At 37.8% G+C, this 14,265-nt stretch overlaps 1 protein-coding gene across 2 annotated transcripts in view; it reads left to right on the top strand.

The window, feature by feature from the left end:
• The window catches only part of LOC131691565 (syntaxin-10), a 28,432-nt gene continuing 14,167 nt past the window's right edge, over nt 1–14,265 (top strand). The window contains exon 1 of one of the 2 annotated variants that reach the window (XM_058978081.1): nt 1–152. Coding sequence is in view for 1 of the 2 variants with exons in the window: in XM_058978080.1 (XP_058834063.1) it covers nt 680–711 (32 nt within the window). In the remaining variant the exon portion in view is untranslated. The other variant, XM_058978080.1, reaches the window with a different exon arrangement.

The raw sequence follows: 14,265 nt of genomic DNA, 5'->3' as shown, positions 1-14,265 counted from the left end.
TAATGTTATGTTGACAATTTTTATGTTTATCGCTCAGTGCGCAAGAGTGAAACCGTTCTGCAATTCACGTTTTCCGTTTGTTTTTCCATTTTCCACTAGCCAACATAGGACGGAGCATATACGTAAACGAATTTCCCTGACTGATGACTAAGGTAAGTAAGCTTCGGTACGCAGTCCTTCAAACACCATGTTTTGTGTCGGTGTTCGTGAGATGTGCATCAGTTATTCCTGGTGAAAAAGGATGCGATCATTTTTAATCATCCTTTGAAGCATCGAAATCAGGGTAGATGAAAATTACATTTTCTGGATGAGTTCTACTATCTGTACAATATGTCGTTACTTCCAACACCTAGTTTAGTATAACACCAAGATGCTTAAGGGTTTGTTTCGTCCAGAATAGTTTAGTGACATTCATCGTGAAAAGTAAATATCGCCAGACGTAACCGAGTTTTCCACTTCTTGCCCATACTAGAAAATGGATAGACAGTTAGTTGTGGAGTAAGGATTACCGTAATAAACCGATAAAATGAAAACTTGTGTGCTTGGCGCTGGCAGTGGTTGTCGCAAGTTCAACATTAGCGACGATTAAAGAATGAAATAACATGAAAATCTAACGAATCGCCATCCTCGCGTAGAGGCCTGTTGGAAGCAACCCTTTGATTACGTCTGCCGATAAAATATGATGGAAGATCCATTTTTCGTAGTGAAAGAGTAAGTTTTGTTTTGTAAATTGTTACCATAACTTTAATAGCAGGATATAAAGGAAAGAGGTTTGTTTAGGGAAATAATTTAAAGTTGTTATTGAAAACGTACATCTATAAGGAAGGAGAATAGGTTGAATTTTACGACTGATGTATGTAGCATGGTTTGGCAATTCAGAGTATACGGCGGTGAACTCACTTAGCATATACTTGTGCCCCAGTAAGGCGGGTTCTTAATGGTCAGTTAGATCGCACACTACAATTGACTGCGAAAACTGTCGAAACAGAATGTTAAGTTCCACAACGCAATGTAGTACTGGCTTTGCTTTTTCACTTGGTAGTTAAATCAGCAGAGCTAGTATTGGACCATACGGAAAATTATCGATTTTATAAAAAAAAATATGACATTGGACTGATGAACAGGGAAACAAAGCGATGCTGTTCACAAATCCAATAAGATGAACTTAAATCATGAACCATTTATAGTGTGGAAGCTTTCCATGACGTATTTTTTGTAAATTTCGATATCATAAGGTGCTAAGTTACTTACTACTATACCGCATGCCGTACACTCATGAGATTCGCATGATAAACATTTCAAAACGTTCTAACTTTTGCAGTAGAAGACAAAGTGTTGGGTCGTCGCACTATGGCCCACATATCGATTGTTTGGCCGAAAATCCAGTACTTATGCCGTAAGTACTAGACATTTGGTGTGTGCTCTATAATAAACGAACTTCGCTTTGGTTTAAACAAAATTAGGGTGGCACTCATGATTTTTGAAATACATAAAAATTATCTTCTGAACAAAAACGAAGAAATATAGAAAAATTATTTCTGAATAACTGATGAGATTGGGTTATCTTTAACGGTTTTTACTTTACAGCGTTTTTGCTTGTTCCGTTTAAGGTGACTGAAAAATCGGTTTTTTAATCTAACATCTTGGAAGTTAATTTCTCGTGAATGTCGACATCGGATGACAGCTCTTGCAAATACGCATATTTCCTCTTGATCGCCGAAGAAGAAATATGCGCATTTGGATGAGTTAACTGTTGTCCGAAGTCTCGGAACTTTTGTATAACCAGAGATATTGACAATTTTAAGCGCAATGTTGTATACACAGGTATGGCGAAGAGGGCACTTTGGTATTCGTAAGATGAAACTTAGGGTGCTTACAGAGTGGCGGCGAGAAGCTGAGCAGGGGCTGGTACTGACAGTAGGATGCGAGATGCGAGAAACCTGCCTGCAGCAAAGTAAAGGGATGATGTCAGAGTGAAAACGGGTAGTCGGCGCAGATCCGCTCGGCTTTCACTCTGACATCACCCATTTGGTTTGCAGCGAGCAGGTTTCTCGCATCTCGCATTCTAATGTCAGTTCCAGCGCCAGCTCAGCTTCTCGCCGCGACTCTGTAAGCACCCTTACATTGTTTTAAGCGGACCCGAAACGAGACTCACTAAAAATATTGACAAAATACTTTCAATACGTCAATCCCATTTAAATTCTACAAATTCTTTGTCTACACTGAGGAATAAAAATATGCAAGGATACTTATATGTCAAAACTGATAGTCAAAAAGTGATTGACATTTGAAAGTCATCGATTTGTTGATTTCCGTTGTGATCTAGAAAAAAACATACTTTGAAATCCAATGGAATTTTATTTTTTGAATTCATATTCAGGAATGTTCTTTTTATGAAATAAATGTGTTACTTTATACTTCTAGCAAGCATTCAATGAGTGGATAGACCGAATATGTCCAATGCATATTGCACATCGTGACATTTCAGCCATGCGCCACCAAGCCGTGCGCCGAATTACGCGCATGTTCACTTTGCATTAGTGCAAGCGAAAAAACGGTTTGACGTTTATTTTTGTTTCATTCGCACTCATTTGTGTCACATATAGCAACAAATCGACGAAACGCTAGTTTATCTCGGGATAGACAAAAAAATTTATAGCAAATGAAACGAGAGGCAGATAGAAAAGTATGCTATCGATGCATAAATTAAGTTCTGCGTGTAGGACAGGATCCGCCAGCTCTGTCCCCAGTTTTTGAACCAATCCTGAACCAGCTCGTGATTGAAGCCGTGTGGTGTCCGGCGGGCTGAAATCTTTTTGCACTATTTCAACCAAGAATAGAACCTCTGGGAACTGCTCCCATGTCGTAAGAGGCGACTAACAACATGCTAGGAGTTCCTAGGCCGAGGTTTTGTTCCGTACCGAAGACTTAATCTGGGCGGACCTTAAGGTTTTCCATATTACCCTCTTTCCAGTCTGTATTTAGTGAATCACTGACATATACCTTTTCTGATTCGCCTTTCTTGATTGTGTACCAACGTTTTAAGTTTCTTCTGGCGGTTGTATATTAGCCGTAAATGACGAAATCTAATTCTACACTAAGTAACAGAATATATTAATATACCGGCACTTCCACGCCAAGGTTTAACTTCCAAAGCTTTGGCTTAAAAACCGTTTTTAAAAAATGGAAACTTTCATGCAGGAAATTTATTGAATTGGCCTAAGATGGAGCTGTCGAATTTCACAAAAAGCTTTTTATGTTGCAAGTGATCTGTAGTTGTGTTAAATTAGGTATTTTTCTATTATATTTGGAACCGTCTACCGACAAATCTACATTTACGAATACCTCCAAAAGTGACTTCTTGAGGTCTCATGAAGGCCTGACACTAGCTTTATGATACTTTTGCTTTTCTAAACAGTAATAAAAATCTCAACATTCAAGAACTTCACTTTGTCAGAAAATGTAGGGCCATCGGAAGCTAAAACTTCGTAAAATCGCACTCCTGGTCCTTTTTTCAGTGCAGTACTCTACGTCACTCGTTCAAATTTGCACCGCTCTTATGGTAGTCGGTATTTGCTAGTATTACTGTTCTCCCATCCATTCTGGTAGTCAAACGGTGGGATAGCAAAATTCTTACAAGTTTCCTATCTCATGCCTCCACGCGATTCTAAGTCTATTGATGACATTTGGTCCTTAGACCGCAGAATGAGAGGGTGCGAACAGAATGAGAGGGTGCGAACAGATCTAGTCGAGAAAACATTGCCGTAAAAATGAATAGTTGATCGGAAATTAGCCCCAATACGACTAATCTGACTAGTATCTATGAACACGGCTCAATACGTATTGAAAATTCGCCGCGTCTGTTTTTATGAACCTAATTTAAAGCTCCGTTATTGCTAACAAGCCCGTGCATCAGATTAACAATCCTTTATATTTCCCTTCAGTGTTCGGTATTATCGCTCGTATACTTGTATTCCACAAACAATCCGATATGGAAAATAAGAAATACTTTCCTTGATTTATAACATCTCGCGCTATTTTTGCCAGTATAATATGCTGTCACTTGGTAGTTTTCAAGCCAATAAATATATCGTAGAGAAGAAGTAGCGAGTTCTGTCCAAATACTGTTGCAATAAATAGTGATCCGGCCCATTACGCAGATAAGATTAGCTTTTCCAGGCAATACTCCCACGATCGGCTGTGTGGAGTTCAAATTGTTTTTGTTTAGGGAACATAGTATACTCTCGGTAGCCGGCTGCCCAGAGTTTAAAAATAACCAAAAACTAAACAAGATCATCTCTTTTTCGAGTGATCGTGCACTCGAAGACTAACTAAACAACTACCTAATAAAATATGCTTTACAGGTCGCATCGTTTGCTTGGAGCGAATCCTAGACCTGATACCCTTCCAAACCACCAACTCCGCGACACCTATGGAAGAGTCTGATGAATCGTCGTCCTTCCGTTAAGTAGGTGGAGCATCAACACTTCCTGTCTACCTTATCCTTTATCCTTCCCCGTGAACGATGGAGATGGGGGCGGCCGGCAATGATGGCTATCATGCTGTTGAGGTTTTAATATGGGTCGGATTGGTATGAATTCCTACTTACCACTTCCTAAGCAACTCTTATTAGATAATCAGCAGTCAAACATGATGAAGTCAGTGTGCAATCCGCCAAAATCATCGTCACAACGCAACGCAACGCAATCCTGAACCAGCTCGTGATTGGTCGAAAGTGATATCAGCACTCAAAATCATTTTTCTGGTGCGATGTTCACTTCGGCGTGAACAGCGGTGTTACTTGCCATTCAACAACTACTTAACCGATTTCTTTCAAACTTTGTATACAGATTTTATGTAAAAAAATACCTAACCCCTACGTTGAGTTTTTGTGATAATTTTTCGTTTAAGGAGGTTTGTACTCATAAAAAGGCAAAATTTTTTGGTAAAAAATAGAATTTTTTATTTAAAATGAATTAAAACCCCATTAATTGAAAATTTATCTTGGTTTTTATTCATATTTTATCCCGAGCAACGATCGCTATAATAATTGACCTTTTTTACCTTAGATGGAATGCTTCGTAAATCTCTCAAAAGACAAGAGCCAATTTTGCATGACCCTCTTTTACCTTGCGTTTCATCCCAAAGAAAACATGTAGCGATGTTCGAGTTCAAATAAGTTTCAACTGTTGTCAAGTTGTAACATTGCAACTATCTGACGTAATGCGCTTTTCCGTAAGTCGGGGTTGACGAATAGGGGTTTATTCGGCAGTTTTCACGCCGGCACCCGCGTTACGGCTTGGTAAGGCCAAACTGGTGTCGAGGGGGGTCAATTAAGGTTGTCTGACGTATTCTTGATGGTCACATCATTAGCGTTTCTGCATGGAACCAATCTCTGGATCTCAATGAATCTGAATGATCATGGTTGGAAGTTAGAATGCTATTAATTTTAATGGTGCGATATTGTATGCTGGTTGAAAGCGTCCCCCGTTGTCTAATGACTGTTTTCAAGCAAAAATGATACCCGATTAAATACTAAACAGGTATGAATCATTAGTCTTGATCTAAATCAAAAGTTTCAAATATGTGCTAATTCTATGTCCAGGCCTAATTTCACTTCCTTGTTAATTTCATTCATATAATTACAGATTTCGTCTAATACTATGCTATACGATTTATTTTCATGTACCCACTAACAGTACACTACATGTCAGAAATCGTTAATGATCTGTCCCAAGTAGCAATTGTTGTTTCAGTAACTATTTCATAACCAGTTGGTAACAAAAAATAGGTGCTGTTGCAACTGACATCTAACTTCTTGCGAGACCCAAAAAGCGCAGTTTTGAGCCTTGAGGATTGAGGATTTAGGATTGAGCAAAACTGTAAACTGTAGTTTCCGTTTCGTTGCAATAACGATTCGAGAATAACTAAATGAAATATTGTTGTCAATATGTTGAATGTAGACCGCAACAAGATTACTTAATGATACCTTTTTGTCGTTGACCTGGACTGTCAATCGTAACTGAAAAGTAACATATTTTCATACAAATAGTTAAGATTATATTACCAGTGGAAATGAAAATGAAGACCAAGTCAAAATACATGTTGATTATTTAAATATGAACAGTAGCGTTATTCTTCATATCAAATATTGACCATGAAGCATCAAATTTTACTGCGCATCAGAGTCTATCGAGTGATATTTTATTCTACTTATTTTTTCACGCGCTCTTGGTGAATTCAAATTATAAATAGTATTTGAAAACATTTTTTCTAGGGGAAAACCGAATCATATTAGAAATCTAATGTCAATAAGACACGAAACGATGTGCTTTTCGAACAAATTTATATCAATGAGCAAATATTTTTATTTGTAAACAACTATTATTCCAGCATACGTTTTGTTTCCATCGAACAATCAGTTCACATCAAAATATACCTTTCCTTAATATGACCCTGTACTATACCATTCTTGTTGAAAACCTTCTAGTCGTATTATTGTCATACGCACGTATCAGACACATGTCATCGTTATTCCACTGAGAACTGACATACAAGTAAAGTTTTCAACTTGTGTAAGAAATAAAACTGTCGCTTTGAAATGACAACAGCAAGTAGCAACTTGACACTGGCCGGCGCTTCGATCGGCCAGCAATCACTACACGGGACTTGTGTGCAAACTTGGATACAATGGTGATTCACGCATGTGAACCTGTATGCGATGGTAATTTTCAACGTATTCATTTAAATGTTTACACAGGTTTTTCAGGAAAGTTTGTTCTAGCTTATATGTCTGTTCTCTGTGGTTATACCTTGAATCACAAACTCACACGTATTTACGAAAGGCATTCGCAACACTGAATTGCCCAATTCATAACTAAAGTTCAGCAAAATAATAATTAAGTTGTATTTTTGTTTGCATTACGTTGCGAAAATTCACCGATGACACTTTATGCGCTACACTTTATATTATACAGACGTCGAACTGTACGGTGGCGCCAACTATAACATGTTCGGTGTATCGGAAAAATGTAAACATGTGAAATGAATGATTTTAACGAAATCTTTCTGTTGCCGCAGTAGTAGCATTAATACCAATAGTTGAACTGTTGGGTTATACTTCTATACGAAGCACAGGGAAATATTAGTACTAGACACAATGAAAATAAACTATTTCCACTAAAATAGGACCTATTTTAAACCAACGGCAAATCAAATGTATTTATACTTGCGCATCTTATAAAAATGAATGGATAGGAATAAGGACTCAATGGTTATAGGAACTGAAATTGGCAATAACGCAACCAGTGGTACACATATGTTCCGTTAGAGAACCACAAAATTACAAAATGAAAAGTAAATTTAGTCGCAACTTTGATATTTTTTCAAAAAATAGGAACTGAGAGTATTTGATTGCTGCAATATTTTTCTCTTTGGTAATATATTTATCGATAAAGGGTGCTTTCAACGTTTTATTTTTATTTTGGATTATATGACGACTGAGTTGGTTTCGTTCAGTTCAGTTTGCGTTATCTTCTGAATCATTACAAATGGCAGTCCGTTGAACCAAACTTTCCCTAGTTCATCTTTTAGTCACTTTCTCGAGAATGTGAAAAACGTATTCAATGATGGCATCTAGCTCATCAGTTGTTGCGATTATGAGAGACTTATTTAACCTCATAAATCCGAATGGTATCGAAGCGCAAGAGCAGGCGGTCAATCGACATTACTCTTTTTCAATATGATTCATCGTTCGAACTTCGATTTAAATAAATCGATGGTCGGCCGTATGACTTATTACACCACTAAAACTGAAACTAAAGGTGTTGCAAATCTTGTACGGCCACATTTTGAAACAAGCAGTTCTCTACATAATTTTTGAAGAAAAACGCAAAATTTATAGGATGCCACGGAGTTTCTAGGATATCTTTAGGCGACTCATCATACCGACAACATCGTTTTGTTTCTTTTTCATACCCATTTAACCAAAAAATAACCTCGTCTAAAAAAGTAATTGTTTTATGTAAAATCTCAAAATTCGAGAAGGTAGTTCAAGCGTAGGGGAATTATGGTTAAAACAGACACCTTAAGCTTAACACTTTTTCTGGGTTGCCACAAAACCAATAAAATTATTATTTCTACGTAGAATTCTTCTTCAGAAAATTCTTAACAAGGCTTAATTTTGTCAGCGCTTTAAAAAATGAATTTTATTAAAAATTGTTGGTTGCAAAACTTGGAAAACAAAGTGGCTTTTTGTAGGCACTGCGGGTAAAACCGACACCCCATGTAGGTAAGATCGACACTCCCTTAAATTTATTTTCTCCACTTTTTTATTAAAAATGTGATATATGCGTGATTAATAAATTGTGAATATGTGTGATACAAACATGTAATTTTTATAGCTTCATCATGTAGTGAGGGGAAGAGAGTTCGAAAGCGTATTGCTATAAACAAGAGTATTTTATTCTGTAGGATAATTTCTTGATAAGGGTATTTCCAAATATTCCTTACGCACATCATTGCAACCTTTAGTGTCATTTTATTTCGTAAGAGAAGATTTGCAAGCGTTCTACATTCTGCTAATCGGATTCATTCACTTATAAGTGACACACACTTCTTAGTAAAACTACCTTTTTCAGACTTGATTTTTCGGGCTCTGATCATCAACGATCTAGTGGGGTATACAAAAGACCATTGTCTCATTGTGATAAAGTTGGTCTATGACAAACCAAGAGACCACTAGAAGTTCAGTTTGATGAGCTTTTTACAGAAAGAGCAAAAGCTTCAATAGAATCTGATAAGCAAAAATTCCAATTTTTATCTTTAAAGAGACTAATAAGAAATAAACACATTAAAAGTATTTCTGTGTGTTTCTGTTATTACTACAGTGTGCTAATAGTGTAATTGAAATGTCACAAAGATCTCCAGCCTTTTGTAATGAATCGCATGTAAACACAGCCATCTTAACAGCGTATCGGTTTTATCCTAACCAAAGGGTGTCGGTTTTACCCCAACAGTAAACTTTTTTTTAAAAAAGCAGTACACAATATTGAATTTCTCAAACTCGTCTTCAATGCACCCAGTTAATCATAGGAAAGGCCGATAATAATAGGCACTGAAATATGTGGTTATTTGAAATGCTTTTGTTCTGTTAAAACCTTAAAATCTACCAACAAAATTTTACATCCAGACGAGTATGAACGCTGCTGTCCTATGTTTTGTTTATTTTTTTGACATTCGGTGAACTAACCCAAATCCAATTTGTCTTCAAATGCTCTACATAATCGTATTAATAATAAAGTGTCATTATGAAATGAACAAAAATTTGATTTCTGGGGAAAGTTGTGGGGTGTCGGTTTTACCCACAGTGTCGGTTTTTCCCACAATTCCCCTAGATTTCATGAAGGCTGCAACAAAAAAATAAGGATACTACATCAACTTATTTGGTAAATAATCTCAATGGAAAATTAAATACTACAAAATACCCATTATACCGGCGCACGAAATGGAAAAAATGTTTCAGTGAAACATTTTTAAATACTTTTTGTTAAGAAAAGCCGAAGATGGCAACCCTGCTATTGAAAACAGACGCGGTTTTTGCGCTCTTGTAACTTTCAATAAAAAGTTATAGAAAAAATCGTAAATAATGGATAGTAAATAAAGCGTAGTTAAGTATAAAGACATCGATTCCCGGCCGCGTCGTGATTTTCCGCAACGCCACTAAGACGTTAGAAGTGTTTTTGTATCCGGAATGTAAACTAACCTATAGAACCGCCGCGGAGGTTTGCTTCGTCGTGTGTGAAGTGAAAATTCTCCCATAAATTGCTGGTTTTCGTGTCGTATAGTACGCGTTTATTCGCCGGAAAGTGTTCAAAAGGACCGTCGGACAGTCGATCATCATACACTGGAGGAAATGGATTCACGAAGCGTTTTCCGAAGGTTTTTGCATCCCCGCAGAAGCAGCTTCAGTTGAGCATACAAGTGGGACGAGAGAATATACCTCCGCATTCGTCACTCTGCACTTTCGTACAAGTGCTGTTGCAGCGGCTGAGAGAGTGAGAAGAGCTATTGCGAAATCGAGATGGACGAACCGACTGAAAAGTGCGTATGCATAGTAGATGCAGAAAACTGTATTGGGATTATCGCGGTTTGTATAGTTTTCTCTGTTTTTTCGCTCTTGTGGGGCGTCCTTGGACTTTCCAACTTAACCAGCTGCGTTGGTATTGTGCCATTCTGACGTTAACTTGGGAAGCAAACGAACCGCTTCTGGGATTAAGAAGAGGGCGATAGTACTGAAATGCGAAATCTCAATAGGGCACCCTACACGAGGCGCTAGTAGTGTCCTTACTGAGCAGTAATGTCACTTTTAATGATCGTGTAAGGTGAGTAATGACGGAATTCCCATACAATTCTAGTAATGACACTTTTATTGCGCGTGTAAAGGCCCGTAATGTGCGTACTTCAAACGCCAGATATCCCAATTGGTTTGATCAGTTTGGCAAAACACGGTATATAGGTGCCAAACTGATTAATGCTCTGCATGGGTGGGGGACATGGACGGAGCAGTGCAGCTTGCGATAGTCCTGGACTAGTCTTCTGTATCTGCTGCATGCATACTACTGTTGATAAATTGCGCTGTACTTGCAAACGTGAGAAAGAGAAAGGATTGCTCGGGCTGTTTGATGCGTGAGAAAGAAGCTGGAGATTTTGAGGATATTTGGAGAAGGTTTGGAATGGGACGAAAAATTGATAAGCAAGTATCAGTCACTCGCGTAAGTAGGAGATAAGGGAGGAAATAGAAAAACTGGTATATTTTTCTACAGACATTCTAATTTATATATACAAAAATCAAATAAATACACTAAATACGCGTCGATTTCTTATCTCATGTAAGGAATCGAAAGTCCTATTGTAATGTTATAATCCATTTGATACAAACCTTACAGTAAGGCGGGGCTGGTTGATGGAACGATGACCTCGGAACATGTCTGGCGCTGTACACGAAATGGGTCATCGGAAAGTCAATTGAGCTAACACCTACCTAAATCCTTGTACCAAGTTATTTGCATGGATATATTAAAATACATGCAAACATCTTTTTTCTGTAAATCACTACCAGCTAGTGGGAGTTAGAATGGTTAACACACACACACACTTTTTGTTGAGAAAAGCCTAGTGGGTGTAAAAATGCCGCAATTTTGTCCACACGGATTGTTGACGGTCCCTTTCCGGGTGGTGCGCCATGGCGTTATCAAGAAATTTTTACATTCATAGACAAAATTTCATTCAGTAAAACAATTACAAGATTTTTTTTAATTAACATATCATGGACTAGTATTTTCAGACGCTGCACATATTAAACAAGGAATTCACTAAATAGTAATACTCCTAAGATCACACTATTTTGTTTTCGGAAGGTACTCTAAGTAAATGATTTGTTTCAAATTCGTACTACCCGTTCCACCCTTTTTGATCTTAGTTCCGAAATTATTTTCTAATATATTAATTTTATAATCTGTGTAGAAAGGATTTAATCGTTTCGTATAAATTCAGCAATAACATACATGCTTTTTTAGAGTTGCGAAAGCATTTTATTAATACATGTGAGTTTGTGCTGAAAGGCGTAATGATGATATATGACGTTTTTCAGAGAAAAAAAATCAATCCGAAAAGTGAAAAAAGATACGGCAATAAGAAAAATTAGCATATTCAAATAATTGGCGTTTCACCAGCGACTAGCGACTAACAGGTGTCGCCCCAAAATTCTTCGCCCGAAAAATAGGTGGCAAACCAGCCACTCCAGCTCAGCTAATTTCGTCCACGTCCCTTGTCACCTATGTTTTATTGGGTGTTTCATAGGCGGTGCTATCTTTGGAAATGAGCCGCCTTGGATATTCAACTGTTTTTTTACTTTCTTATTTTATTGCGTATGAGGAGAGGTTTTGATTCTTTAATATTCGGGAACACGTATCTGCCGGTCGGCAAACTTTTCTTTGGACCGAGCAAACTAATTTCTATGTTTCTTTAGGGTTTGTTTTACCAACGGGGGAACTGATCCAAAGAGCATTCAATGTGCTTAGGGAAAACACATGGCCTTATTTGAGTAGAATGATGACTTCAATCATGTATAAGGTTTGAGAATTGACAATTCGCGAGAGGAATCGGGGACCGGTAAGCAATTACCTTCAGTTATGTCAGCACGAAGAATAAGTGTTTTGCTGTCATGTTCATTCAGCTTTCAATTCTATCTCATGCCTCCACGCGAGTCTAAGTTTATTAATGGCATTTGGTCCTTAGACCGGCGACGACTGGGTGCTATCAGTCTTCTGACAATAGTAGCAGAATGAGAGGGTGCGAACAGATCTAGCGGAGAAAACAATACCGTCCAAATGAATAGTTGTTGGGAAATCAGCTCCAATAAGACTTTAATTTGACTAGTATCGATGATCGCGGGTCAATACGTACTGAAAATTCGCTGCGTCTGTTTTAATGAATCTAATTTCAAGTTCCGTTATTGGTGGCAAGCCCGTGCATCAGGTTAACGAGCCACTGTATTTCCCTTTAATGTTCGATATAATCGTTCGTATACGTGTATTTCGCAAACAATCCGATATTAGAAATAGGAAATACTTTCGTTGATTTATAACATCTCGAGCTATCATAACTCTTTGTGTGTATAACGTGTTATCACTCGGTAGTTTGCAACCCAAAAAATATATTGTGTAGAAGGTATAGCGAAATTAGTCTAAATAATGTCGCAATAAATAGTGATCCGGCCTATTATGCAGATAAGATTAGCTTTTCTAGGCAATACTCCCACGATCGGCTGTGTGGAGTTGAAATTGCTTTTGTTTAGAAAACATAAGATACTCTCGGTAGCCGGCTGCCCAGAGTTTAAAAAGAACTAAAAACTAAACAAGATCTTCTTTTTCGAGCGATCGTGTTCTCGAAGACTTACTAAACTACTACCTAATGAACTATGTACAGGTCGCATCGCTTGCATGGAGCGAATCCTAGAACACTAACTTCGCGCCACCTATGGAAGAGTGTGATGAACCTTCTTTATAAGATTCCTCGTTTTATACAAACGATCGCCGGGTAAAATCAGCACCGACACGATAGAAACCACGAAAAAATTCGTCGCGTGATTGAATATTATTAAGAAATATAAGCAGTGCTCCTTATAGCCGGCTTTCCGGAGTTCAAGTTGCTTATTTTGCTAATCGTATTAATACAACAAATGATAAATTGCCCAGAGCAATTATTACATGATAACGCTACTGGCACACTTACTAACAACTCTCCCATTCCCGTGATACATGTGGAGATGCAGAGGATTCCTCGGTCTCTAGTAGCAACATGTATCGGACTAACATTCCTTCCTTTCCCAGAAGATCTGCATTCGGACGTGGCCGGCGTCGGTATTGATCAGCATGCAGGGATCAGAATAGATTGTACAATGTGGCTCATCATGTTATTCCCAAGCATGTTGTTCCAATGAACATTTTGCAACCTAATTTGGTTCTGGTCAATAACGGAGTAGCAACTACGGGCGATCTCTTATGCTTATGCTTAAAGGCGTAATGATGATATATGACGGATACATACGTATAACACGAATATAACTTTGTAAATTGAAACGTTTTCAGTAAGAATCTTGATGTTGGACAAATGTGCAATTGTCAAAATATATATCACAAAATCAAAATCGTAATTAAATTTCAACAAATTCTGCAGCATCAACAATCAGTTCAGAACATTAATGAACATGTTATAGCTGGCAACATAAACGACTATTTGGTGACAAAAGATGTTAATAAATACCATTGATGTTATCTATGTTCAACCAGTGCAACAAAAATAACTTTAATATTTTCTCGTTGCAACATAGTTCGGACTTAGACGATTAAAACTAGTTGCGATTTGCTACTTGGGACGTTTGATTTTATCACGTTGTCCGATCTTTAAGTGTTGGGGATTGAGTGTGCTAATTCTGTGTCTACCACTGTAAATCAATTCGCTTGGGTGGGGGCATGTGGATCCTGCTAGTTGTCGACTCTTTTGACCTTAAGTATGAGGGTAGTTCAGGAAAGGAGTACAGGACTGGCACCTAAGAGATAGTTAATTATTCAGGACTTGTTCTTATGATTATTAAACTCGACCAAGCACATCTCAGAAATGATAAGCAACCTTTTCGGGTCGGTGTGGTCTGTTCGAGTCGAACCAGGCGGATATTCGGTTCGAGCAAACTTTGTGGGGAATAGT

Source organism: Topomyia yanbarensis, chromosome 3 (genome assembly GCF_030247195.1).
Source record: "Topomyia yanbarensis strain Yona2022 chromosome 3, ASM3024719v1, whole genome shotgun sequence".
NCBI lineage: Eukaryota > Metazoa > Arthropoda > Insecta > Diptera > Culicidae > Topomyia > Topomyia yanbarensis.
The sequence above is the reverse complement of the archived record's forward strand: the minus strand, read 5'-3'. Positions and strand labels throughout refer to the sequence as shown.